The sequence below is a fragment of the Lemur catta genome, chromosome X, assembly GCF_020740605.2.
Source record: "Lemur catta isolate mLemCat1 chromosome X, mLemCat1.pri, whole genome shotgun sequence".
In the NCBI taxonomy this organism is placed as follows: domain Eukaryota; kingdom Metazoa; phylum Chordata; class Mammalia; order Primates; family Lemuridae; genus Lemur; species Lemur catta.
Genome location: NC_059155.1, coordinates 14,017,125 through 14,030,402, shown reverse-complemented (window position 1 = coordinate 14,030,402; position 13,278 = coordinate 14,017,125). Strand labels below are relative to the sequence as shown.

General features: G+C 39.3%; 1 protein-coding gene across 4 annotated transcripts in view; it reads left to right on the top strand.

Moving 5' to 3' along the window:
• Nucleotides 1-13,278, top strand: part of CHRDL1 (chordin like 1) — a 112,653-nt gene that overhangs the window by 81,908 nt on the left and 17,467 nt on the right. For all 4 annotated transcript variants that reach the window (XM_045538142.1, XM_045538140.1, XM_045538141.1 and 1 more), the window contains exon 7: nucleotides 7,257-7,324. In XM_045538142.1, the coding sequence (XP_045394098.1) occupies nucleotides 7,257-7,324 (68 nt within the window). The remainder of the gene's footprint in view (nucleotides 1-7,256; nucleotides 7,325-13,278) is intronic.

Here is a 13,278-nt window from a genome sequence, read left to right as displayed (position 1 = left end):
AAACTTTCCAGGTTGTTTTTGTTCTCTGTCCATCCCTTGTGCTCAGAATTCATCTCCACATGCTTGCTGACTGTCCCAGGACCCCCACCCCTCTGAGGTCATCATGTTCCTTCTTGGCATGTTTCTTATGTCTAGAATATTTCTTCCTGGACAGAAAGTCCTTCAGACAGGGAATGGGAGAGCACTGACTTTCATATTGAGCTTAACAAATTAATAGCAGTGATTCCTAATTTGCCATCTGGGATAGCCTGTCAGGGTCAATAATGCCCCATCCTGTTTGTGGGGTTGCAGGTCTTTTTGTGTGTGTATATGAGTCTGGTTCTACAATAAAAATAAGGAATTCCCAGCGAAGCATTTCAGAGCAATTATTTCTTCATGGGTGGTTAAAGCCACTCTTCCTTCGGCCTTATTCTTTCTAACTCCTTCAAGGAATGCCATAGCTGTCCAGAAACACCACTGGATATGCCCATTACTCACATTGAAATAGTCTTTATGAGCTTAGACTCCAACATTTATAGAAATCAATCTAATTTGTTGACTGACAGTGCAAACAGAGAAAAAACATGAGAAAGGGGAATAATGTCAAGCAGAGGAATCATATTTGAATATTACTCACTGGATAACTATAGGAACTTACAAAATCCAGGTCTCTACAGCCCAGGCACAGTAAACAGATATAATCATCCGGTTGATTCAAGCAAAGAGCTAGTATGACTACATCTACTTTCCACTTAGCTTTAGCTATTAAGACCATATTTATGTCCCCCACTCCCACCAAGTAGTCCAGTGCCCTTTGGGCAGGCCAGAAAGCCAAAGTGGCGTTCATGGGAAGAAGAAGGACCTTCTTTCCACTGACTGCTTTTCATTTCCAGATTGACTATACAGTAAACATGGGTATATCATTGAGTTTCCCTTCTCTGTCCTGCTTTTTATTTTTAGTTCATGGATGTGGTAACACAGGAATGTACTTTAATGGGGTGCTTGGATTTTTAACGCTTCACTTTATAACTATGTATATTGCACTGCCTCCCAATGAAGCAGATATCTGTCCTTTTAAGTCTTATTTTTAGCCAAGAGAGAAAAGGGATTTTAATTAAGGTGCAAACTCCTTTTCTAAAAAGATGAAAATTGAGGACTAACATAATTATGAGAAAATCTAAGTCAGTTTAGAAGGTATGAGCTGAAGGAATCTCTGTAGCAATTTTTTTAATATCTCCAGGACCCTGTCTTCTGATGATTTAGCAATGAGATAATCCCCTTTCAGTGTGCAAGTATAAATTTTCTCTTTGCTAGGGTTTTTTTGTTTGTTTGTTTCATTCAAACCCTTTCCTCTGTTAAATACCTAGCACACTTGTGGGAGTCCTTTAAGCTGGATTTTCCCCATGTGTAAGCTATTCTTGAGGAGACGGAGGAAAAAGTGGAGGGAATGGATGGGAAGAAAGGGGAGGGTTGAATAACAACTAGCATTGACCTGCCACTTACTGTGTGTCGTTCACTGATTTAAGCACTTTGTACATACTAATCCATTTCATCCCTGAAGCCCCATGAGGTAGGCATTATTGTCTCCATTTTAGCAATAAGGAAACCGAGGCACAGAGAGGTTAATTTATTTGCCCAAGGTCACACAGGTAGGAAGGGACAGAACCAAGATTTGGACCCAGACAGGCTGTCTCGTTCCAGTCTGCTCTCTTAGCCATTATATTATACTGCCTCTCAACTTGGGGAAGCACAGCAGGTTTAGGGAATTCTGTTATCTCCAAGACTACTGAGAGGAACAGACTTGGTGATGTCTCTGTTCCCAGGGGCCGTATATGGTAACAATCCAGCAGATACATTGTTACAACTCTAGGAAGCAAAGACACCATTTCTAACCATAAACTTGGATCTGTTTAGCCACATCTCCATAGAAAGAACAGAATGTGGGTCATGGGCACCATCCAGCTAACAGTTGCTTTATTCCCTCTCTTCTGATTCTCTCTTGCAAACACATACACTCTCTCAATGCACCTTTAAAAAAGGAAGTATTTCTGATTTTTCTAGATAAATGTTTTTGTATTCTTCAGATTTGGCTTGCTACTGTTGGCAGGAAGTTACCTGTTGTCTGTGTTTTAATATTTCTCAAGCAGATATTTTGTTTAAAATGCTAAGGGCTTGTATCAACAGTCCATACAATAAAGTACTTTATTTGACAATAAAGTATTTTTTTTAAAAAGATGAGTATCCATTTTATAAGAGTGGAATAATTTTTATAGTACTATATATCAGTATTGGAAGCTCAAATGTCTATCAACACAGAATCCCTATACCAGTGTTCGTTAAAGCTTCCCTCAAATTTCAGCATGCTTGCTCCCTCCCAGCAGAATTTGTAGAATTGGATGTTTGGCAGAGGCCCCCTAGAGTCATCTGCTTCTACCTGCTCCCTAATGTCCAGCTGAGGTACAGAGTACTGGCAATAAAGTGCTCTACCATAGAACCTGGCAGATGGTGAGTGCAGATTTCACTATGGGTTTCTTCCTTCCTGCTCTCTTCCACTTTACCCTGATTCAGCTTGTTCCTCTGAAAATACAGAGATCACGTCCCCTGTCTCGGGGATTCATTTCGTTTCGATTTGCCTTATGATTAGAGTGACTGACTATATAATGTATAATCCCAACTGAGGCACTTTTGAAAGTGAGGGGGCAATCTAAACAATAATGCCTACCAGAAAAATAGGTAACAAAACTGGGTTGTCTGAGATAAATAGGGCCCTGTGGTCACCCTATTTATGATGTCTTGTGTGGTTCAGAAGTGGCCACATTCTGGCCACATTGCTATCTGTGGCTTATCTTCATGGGTATCTTAGAATCTCATTGTACACTTCATCCTTTTGAGAGGACAGGGTTTACTTTCCTGACCTGCTCAAGCCAACCAGAGATTAATGGAAGCCATGGGAGTTATAAACAGTCTGAATTTCAGCGTAGCTTTTGACCATTTTTCAAATACTTGTTCTCCATTTCTCCCATTACCAGAAAGCCAAGCCATTCCAGCTCCATAGGGTACCACTCAGAGTATAATTGAAGTTTGAGTAAACAACACATGTGGCTTTTAAGGTTAAATGAATATTGTTTGACATACAGTACACTAGAGTTGTTTTTCATTTTGGTTTAAAAAATTGGTTAAAATTACATCTTGTTGCTTCTCGGAATTAACTAGAATCCATCTGTCTCCATTAGAATCACTGTTTTTTACAAAAACCTTGGCTGAATGAAAGAGGCTCCATCTCACTCAAGATAATTTGTCCACTGAATCAGGAAAAAAAGAGCAAAGAAACAGGTTTTTTTAGGGTATTGGTGCCTACTTTTTCCAAGATATAATATCTAACATTGTAAATAGACACACTTATTTTCAGCTATCCAGACAGATCATATCTAGGTCTAAGGAACCACTTATAGCCATACAAAATGTCAGTATCTAAGAAGATAATTCTGATTTAAATATGGTTTAAATTAAAAGAATAACTAAAATGTTGAAACCTTTAGCAGCTACCTAATAGAACACTGAAGCTTAGAGAATGCCATTTTGATGACTTTGAAAGCCCAAAGGCAACAGAAATACTAGCAGTTCCTAGTATTTATATATAATATATAAATATATATTTATGTATAATTTACATAATATATATTATATATAGTGTATATATACATATGTGTGTGTTTATATGCAGGTTAATTATATCATCCGAAGTGCTTGGGACCAGAAGTGTTTTGGACTTCATATTTTTTCATATTTTGGAACATTTGTATTATATTATACTTACTGGTTGAGCATTTCTAATCCAAAAATCCAAAATGAGCATTTCCTTGTAGCATCATGTTGGCACTCAAAAAGTTTTGGATTTTGGAGCATTTCAGATTGGGTATACTCAACCTGTGTGTGTGTGAGTGTGCACGTGTGTAGTGTGTGTATCTATATATATTTAATGACTCCACTAATTTTTAATGAAGTGAAATAGTTCAAATTTAGGTTCACACGCCTGTCTGCAAATGCTCAGGTTTTCAAATACAGATTGTGACACATTCATCTGAACTTGTGTTACAGGGGATTAATATTCTGCTCCCATGTTTGATACTGACTAGCCTCGTTGCTTTGCCATCTTACCTCTCTGCTCATTTATAACCAGGACTATATGCTTCTATGATGCTTTGTGATTCTGACTGGATTATAAGTATTTAAAGATACTCTTTAATTAAAAGCCCTTTAAAAACTCTAGGGTCTAAATGCCATAAGTTGAACTTCTCAGAAGGCCATACTAAGTAAACATTTTATGTCAGTACCAATCATTAAATCTACATTTAAAAAGAACATTTGATGAAGAGAGCTAGTCTATTATTTTTCTTTCGTAATTTGTTTTCTCTCTTTGGGTGACTTAGATTAGGCTTGAAACCACATCCTATAGCTTTTACATTTTGTTTTGCCATTTGCTGGTGAATCTTTTCTGGTTTCTATTCTTCCCTCTGGACCCATATTTTATCTGGCTCATACCCACCACTTCCTGCTAAAATGGAACAAGTAAATCTACATTCATCCCCACTCAATCACTGTCAATTACAGTGCCATTCCCCAGCTCTCCAGGTTTGTAACCTGAGAGTCGTCGTTGTATACTGTTTTTCCCCCGTGCCTTCCTCCTCCATTGTCAAATCTTCCTTCAGGGTCTTAACATTTTCTTTGTATCTGCAGTAGTCTGATTCAGTCCTTCTCTATTATTGCACAGATGCTCGTGTCCTATCACATATTACTATAGCAGCTTCCTGGTTGGCCTGCCAGATTCCAGTTGCTCCCCAACTAGTCTACACTCCATTGCCAGAATAGCTTTCACAAATATTTTTACCATAGGACCCCTGCATAAAGTTTGGTAACAGGATCAAATGTGAATTCTTTAGTCTTTTTATGAAGTCCATGCAGCAATTATTTACCACCTTGTTTACCTCAACAACCCACCCTACTCTCTCCCTCTCTCCCTTCTTTGCTGTCCCTCTTCTTCTTCCTTTCTCTCTCTCTCTGCATCCAATTACCAGCCCCTCTGGTTTCCACATCTGATATTTCTACTCATGCCACATCTTGCTTTCTGTCTCCAGTATGTAACTTGCTATTTCCAAAGCTGTGGTCCTTTGTAGATGCCACTCCTTTCAGTTGAGATGCTCTCTGCCCACATCACTGTTTGTGCTCTGCAGCAGCTACTTCTGAAAATGTGATTTACTAGTTATTTGAGGAAGCTTTCCATGATTACATCTGACTCTACTCACTCCTCTCATTCAATATCTCCTAAGCATGTATACGAGGTCTGTCCGGAAAGTATCCAGCCATTGTTAATATACATATTCGTATTACATGACCAGATACTTTCTGGACAGACCTTGTATTCCATCTGCATTTAGTCATTTGTGTGTGTGTGTGTGTGTGTGTGTGTGTGTGTGATTTCCTATCACCTCCAACCTGGGTGTAAACAAACGTCCAAGGGCAAGAGTCCAACTTGATTTCTCTCCTCCCTCTGCTGTAAGATCAGGCTCTTCACTCAAGAGGCATTCAATGAATGTTAACTGACTCTTAGGCATTAATTTTCTAGTCATAAACATGGGTGATATCATCTTTGCTTTTACAGTGGTCAGTCAGCATTTCCACATAGGTCTGCTTGCAGTGTACCATGGAATACTCAGGCATGGAATAAACAGGAAGAGTAGAGTATACATTTAGCCAAGCACTTAATTATGTATTTTTTATTGTAGTTCAGTACACACATTGAGCACCTGATGTGTAGCCAGCAATATGTTAAATATTCTAGCCCGGTTGTTCTCAAACTCCTGAATGCATCAGAATCCCCTTGAGGGCTTTTCAAAACCCAGATCACTGGCCTCCACCCCAGAATTTCTGACTTAGTAGGTCTGGGGTAAGGTCTGAAATTTTGAATTTCTAACAAGTTCCCAGGGGATGCTGCCAGTCCAGGGAGCACACTTTGAGAAGGAGTGACCTAGGAGACACAGAAGTAGTCTAAGCTGTGGCCTCTCATTTCAAGGGATTTATCGTCTCTCCAGAGAGACAAGGCTAGTCCAGGAAATATTTAACAGCACTATATATCATATGATGTTTTAGAATTCATATTAATTCATTCAACAAATATTGAATGAGTACTATGTGCCCAACACTATTCTAGGTGCTGGAGTTACATCGATGAACACAATAGCTATCATGGGGGAAAACGCAGACAATAAACAAAATAAATAAAATACATAAGATATAAAACAATGATAAGTGCTAAGGCAGAAGATCAAAGAGGGAGATAAGAAATATCAGAGGGGGTTTGAAATTTTAGATGGGTCATCAGAGAAAGTCTCTCAATTCCATCATTTGACAAGTATTTATTGAGTGACTACTGTGTATCCTGCCCTGTTATGGATGATGATGATACAGCCATGAGTAACACTAATAATGAACCCTGCCCTTACAGAATGGACATACTTATTTGAGAGCCAGGAAACCTAGGTTTTTGGTGTTAACTCTCACAAACCTCATTATTTGACTGTGAATGCTACTTCTCTCTGAGCCTTGGTTTCTCCATCTATTGTGCAACTCCATCAGTTGGACAGTTACACTTGAAGTCCTCTACATTTCCAAGGCTTCAGGATGCTAAGTCCTTTAGGCAGTCAGCAATGATTAAGAGGTTCTCTGTCCAAATAGTGAATCACATAGGCCTAGAGAAAGGTGTGTCAGGCAAAAATAAAGGGGAGCATCTTAGATATTTGTTATGTAGACACTCTATTTATAGCAACTTTTACCTTAACTTTCCGATTCTCAGAGACACAATGGCAAATTTAACAAATTGTGACAGACCAAATCCTTAAAACTCATTGTCTAAGGGTAGTTTAAACACAAGTTAAACATGACCTGCAAAATACTTAACCGTCATGGGAATAAAATAAGCAAAAGTGACAATACTGTCTGTATGAAAGTGGAAAGTGATTATTTTCCCTTTTATTTTTCAAATTCTGGATAATGTGGCTAGACGGTCTATTGAGAAAGTGGCGACTTTCGTCAGAGTTGTTTTGAAAAATGAGGCACACCCAGAGAAATCTTTCAGGGTCATTTTTTGAAGGACAGCCACAGAACTAAAACGTCTTGAGAACTTTGGGATCATAGTACCAAAAATGTTGCTAGGTCACAAGGGTGATAGTTTTCCCTTCTGTGTATGTATGATTCTTTCTTTATTTCTTTTTAATAAACAGGGGATGGAGAACTGTCGTGGGAACATTCTGATGGTGATATCTTCCGGCAACCTGCCAACAGAGAAGCAGTAAGTGTGAATAGCTCAAATAATTCAACACTTCACAGCATCAGGCCAAGCTTGCCTCTCCCCATGGCTACTATCCCAGCAAACCCGAAAAAGGGCCGATTTCTAACATCATTTTTCTTCCCCTTTCTCAGAAACTTGAATGATATCATCACCAAACTATAACCATTTAAGTGCACTGTATAACTGGTAACTGGCCAGGACACTTACACAAAGAAACCACAGTCCCAGCCCTTCGTCTAGATCAGAACTTCATACCCTTTTCGGGATGACTTGCCAAGTCTTTAAGTCCTTCTGTAAGGAAGGTAGGTCACCACCCCTGTCCTTAACAGTGAGGACCTTCTGTGTGGTTGTGAGGTAGCCCACCCCATCCTTTTGGTGGGATTTGGTGGGTACTTTGCACATATCCACATAAACCCTCCCCCAAGCCTTAGGCTCACAGGCATACAGTTGTAAGAGAGGAAATGTAGCAGTCCCAATTCTCCCCTCTTCACCCTGCAGCATCTCATTTATGTTCTCAGCATTAATCTCAGAATAAGCCTCACAAGTAGGCATCTCTCTGTGTATAACAATACCATCTTTTGTCTGTTTGCATTTTGAAGTAACTAACAAAATAGAATCCCTCTCTAAAAAAATACATGTCTAAGAAGAATTATACTTCCAACTTATTAATATCTGAAAAGGAAATATTCTAATTCAAAGAATATATCATATTAAAAGACTTATAAAAGTGTACAAAATGTGCAGAGGTGATCATTGCACATAAATAGATGTTCATCACACCCTTGTACAAAAAAGTGTACAGGGACATTCGTTGCAGCATCATTCTCCTAAGAGCAGAACAAATGGAGACCACCTAAAGGTCTATCAATAGGGCCTTGATTAAATACACCCTATCTATGGAACACTGTGCACTTGTTAAAAAGAATATGGTACATGTAAGTGTAGTAAGGTGGAGTGAGCTCCAAGAAATAGTAATTAACAAAAGAAAGTGCAGGATGAAATTTTACACTATCATTTCCTTACGTAAAAATTTTACGTGCATGTATGCAAATGCACATAAAAAGATCTGGAAGGTCACATAGCAACATGTTAAGAGTGATAATCTTAGAGGGCTACAAGTGAGCATACTTGACTTTTTACTTTATATCTTCTGTATCATTTGATGTTTTTCCATAAGCATCAATTAGTTTTGTAATAAATAAAATATAAATGATTTTCTAAAATCTTAGGAATTAGTTCTCAGCAAGCATTGGATCTGAGGCAGGAATCTAGGGAATTATAGGATTGGCCTGAGGATATTGAGGATGTGAGGAAAGTGATGATGGGGGATGCAATAGAATGACTGATACAGGCTGGTCCAAAGGTAGTGAGTTATTGCAGTTGGTTGTTCACATTCAGTTACAGGTCAAACTCTTTGTTCTACTCTTTCACCCCTTCTCACTACTGCACTTGACTAGTCTTAAACAAGAAAAAGAATGATAGAAACATCACAGTGTTGCTTAGGCCGGGCTTCCTGGTCATCACATGGGCCACTTCTGACTTTCATGTCCCCAGCTTGCCAACACTCAACCCAAAAGCCTCAACAATGAGATGGAACAATTTCTAGTTGCTTTACTGTCTGGAAGCATTGTTTTCAGGACACTGCTGTTTCTGAAAGAATGTAGAAGAGTTGGGGGGTGGGTGGAAAACAGTACTGTAGATATCTCAAAAAAGCAGCATCCTGCAAGAGAGGGTGGGCTGCCCAGTTTGCTGGTTAATATAGACCCAGAGGAAAGATTTTCTTCATCCAGTCCTATCTGCTTTGTAGTAAGTGAGATTCCTTCCAGATCCTGACAGGAGATGATGTCAGTCTTAGTTTTCTGTGTTGTGAGTTTCCTCTTTTTCAGCCCTGATTTTTTTTATTGTGGTAGGAGGTTGAGAGTGGCTAAATTAGTGGCTGTCAACCAGATGTCATTCTAAACCAAATTTAGGGCTCAATCACCTTAAAATATGTGCCTTACTCCCTAAGAAGTACCCACACTATGCACTGTGGCCACTTTAGCTGTCTTGCTGGTAATGCCATTAATTAGCCTTTCTTCCTTTTTGTATTTTTTTATTTCAGAATATTACAGGGGTACAAACTCTTTGGTTACATATAATGCCTTTGCACTACCCAAGGCAGAGCTACAAGCATGCCCATTACAAAGGTGTGGAATTAAACCAAGCAGCCTTTCTTTTTGACTTAGTTTTTACGCTGCCCCCAACTCCATCCCTTGTCTTTCAACTTCATTGTTCTTCCTAAGCTGCTAGTGAAAGGGCTGGACTTAATCCAGTAGTTCCTGTAGCAGAAGAGGTCAGGTACAGAAATGTGAGGCCTTGAAATAGTTATCGATTTTCAAAGGAGTTTAAGACCTATCTTTAGAAACAAACATTTGGGCCTGGTAGACCAAAATGGCCAGATGGTTCCACTTTATTATAAGTAAATATTTTCCTTTGTTCTAAAAGGGATGGATATTGTGGAATACGATTTGAATAATAAATAGCATCTGTGGTAATGGAAAAATATATACCTGACACATAGTAGGCACCCAATAAATACGTGTTGAACAAATGGGTGTGGAAGGTGGAGTGAAATGTGTGTGGTGGTGGGGTAGGGAGGGGGCTTTCCATTAATTTTAATGCATAGGAATTTGTCTCAAAGCAGAGAGAAATTCTTCAAATTTGTTGTTTGCTCTTGACCAGCCGAAAATGAGAAGACAGGAAAATCCCTTCTGAATATCCTTTGTAGGCTCAGCTTCCTGCATGGGGAAGAAAAAGAAAAGCAGCCCTAATAACACATTTCCTATCCAGTAGATTGTTCTTTTTGTAAACTGTTCTTCTTTATAGGAAACCATCAAAACCTCAGTTCAACAGAAACACAGCTGATTGGTTTATTTTGCCAAGCAGTCTGAAAACCATCAGCTTACCAAGTTTTACGAAGTGCACAGGAAGGGAAACCAGTGGTTCAAATATGACTTCTTTGTAAAAACCTGAAACAGCTTTTGTCTGATTTCCAGGTCGTAATTTCACATGCATTGGTCCTCGTGCCATTGAAGGGGGGAGTAAGTGTGTGTGTTTGTGTGTGTATGTGTGTGTGTGTGTGTGTGTGTGTGTGTGTGTGTGTGGTGTGTGTGTTATGTGGGGAGGGAGAAGTGGGCACAGGGTAGAAAGTCAAAACATGAAAGCAACAATAATTTTGTTTTGGACAACAGCCAAATTCTGATTTTTGCCCCCAGTACATTACGTCGAAATCGACCATTAGAAAAGCTTAAGAGTTTAGGATAGAAACAACATGAAACAGACAAAAATCCATCTCTCATTCACATAGTCAGAACAATGGTTTGGGAAGGAAACTGGCCTAAGTGTGTTCCAGCCAGGGAAAGTCCTAGGTTAGTAGTCACTAAGGCACAATGTTTTCATGGCTCTGTGGATTATATTATAGAATATATTCTGAAGACACTTTTTAAATGAAACTTTTTATTTTGAGATAACTGTAGATTCACTTTCAATTGTAGGAGATAATACAGAGAGACCCCGTGTGCCTTTGCCCAGTTTCCCCCAAGATGGTAACATCTTGCAAATCTATAATACAATATCACAATCACAAAGGCCCTTTTAAGGCCCTTTCTGGACCCTGATGTTTTCCTGTCTCTGCCAATAAAACCCTTGTGTCTTAGACCTTAGAACAAGTAAGGAAGAAATTCCTGGGGAGCCTCTATAATGGTAGGGATTTTCTAACACCAGAAAAGACCTGTTTTAGAGCCACTTCAAAAGCTTGAAATATTTTCAGTCTTTCAAGTAATTAAATTTTTAAAAATACCAAAATGCTAAGCAAAATAAAACAAAGCGTATCTATATGGTCATTTCTAATTGGTTTTTGACCTGCTCCCTCAAGCAGCCAATTTGCAGCTGGTTTTTAAGATAAGCTCCAATTTCACTTAGAGTTCCAGGGTGTTAATGCCTTTTTCTCCTTTGCTCTAAGTTACAAGGTCAGAATGGTCCCTGGTAAACCTCTTTCATTAGTTTAGGGGAGTGACTCTGAAAGAGCCATTACCCTTAAATCAAAATCACACACCACCCCCTCCACCCCCAGCCCTAAAACAGAAAATCCTTTATGTCAGTGATTCTCAAGCTTGACTTAAAATTAGAGACTCCTGGGGAGTATATAAAAATCCTGATGCCCAGGCCTCCCCCAGACCAATTACTTAAGAGTCCCTGGAAGTGGGACCCAGGCATCAGTATTTTTTTACAGCTCCCCGTGTGATTCTGGTGTACGACCAAGGTGGAGAACCAGTGGTGTATGTGGTTGTGAACACTAGCTGAAAGAACTTCATCATCTGAAAGAACTACTCTTTCGAGCAGCTTTTAGCCAAATGTTTGTGGGCCACTGAGTTTGACTGGACATTCTTTCCTCCACTTTCTCCTCCTTACCCTCTTACTCTTCCTCCTTCTGTTCATATCATCCCGGTACTCTCACTCTCCCACCATCTCCAAAAACTCAATCTTCATTGTCACCCTGAATAAATCACCTCTCCTCCCTGGCCTCAGTTTCTCTGTCTGTAAAACAAAAACTTCAACAAGATGAGGTTCTAGGGGGACAAATGGTCTAGGATAGGGCTTCTGACCAAAATCCCTGAGGTTTTGGGGTTTTGCCTTGAATCATTTTCCTACCCTTATCATATGTCTAGGGTCTGAGTCCCTGGTGCTAAAGAACAGCTTTTCATTTTGTGCTCACCATCATGAGCCAGAGAACTTCTTGTACTTGCAGCTTATTCTGGGTCAGCGACCTTCCCTCTCTAATTCTATCCCTGTCTAACTCCTTCCTTTTAGCATCAGTGGGCCACCCACCAGCCAAACTGTCTTGTGTGTGTTCCTTTGGCAAAAATTTGACAAACTCCAAAAAGGACAGAACAATCTGTAATGGCCTTGGCAGAATGTGAGTGATTATGGCAGAAAAAGACATATGAACCATTGTGGGAATGAGAAATATTTGCACTGAGAATCCCATTTGTGTGCATGATAACAAATTGATGCAAATTCTTATATGTGTCAATTATTATAGCAATGTGTCAGCATGGGCTCTTCTTAGAATAATGTTCTCTTTCAGAAGTCTAAAATGTCCTTTTATTCCAGCTCCTGTTTGCTCTCCCTTTCTCCCACCAGTGCCCCCTTCCCACCAAGAGAGCAATAATACTTACCAAAGCTAAATTTGCAACATGTATGTCTATAGAACATAACTTTAATCAATATTTTATGGGATAGTGGCATCAGAGGACCCCATAACTATCTTCCCAAGGTTCCCCATTGTTTCTATCACTGCATATAAGGATCTTCCTTTTTAATTGCCCGTGAGAGATTTTTTTAATGGGTTTCCCTCCATCCCTAACAATTGCGAATTGCCCCTAAAACACAATTAATGTTATTTGGCTTGAAGCCTTAAGATTCTACTCTTCATTCATTCTATTTTCTTCTACCCACAAGCTATCTCAGCTCCTGGGAGAGGGGTGGGTAGCTCAATAGTGAGCTCACCATGTGTCTTGAACCCTTGCTGAAACAGCAATGGTTGGATTTTGTGTACTCTAAGACTCTAAGCTTTCCTTAGGGACCATAGTTTCATTCATTCAACAAGTATTTGATAAGCACCTTCTAGATGCTAGGCACTATTCTAGGGATCAGAGATATAATAGTGAATAAAACAAAGTCCTTGACTCTGTGGAGCTTACATTCTAATATTGTCATATACTGTCAAATATTCTATCTATAAAATGTCTAGGGTATCTGTACTATGCTGTATGATCTTATGCGATTGCCTGTGTTTTGAGTCTCTGTACATTTATCAAGAGTATACTTGACTCTCATCTTTTCCTCCTGTCTAGTTCACTCTACAAATGATCAGGGTTCAGTGCTTTGAAATACAGTTCTGATTACATTATTTC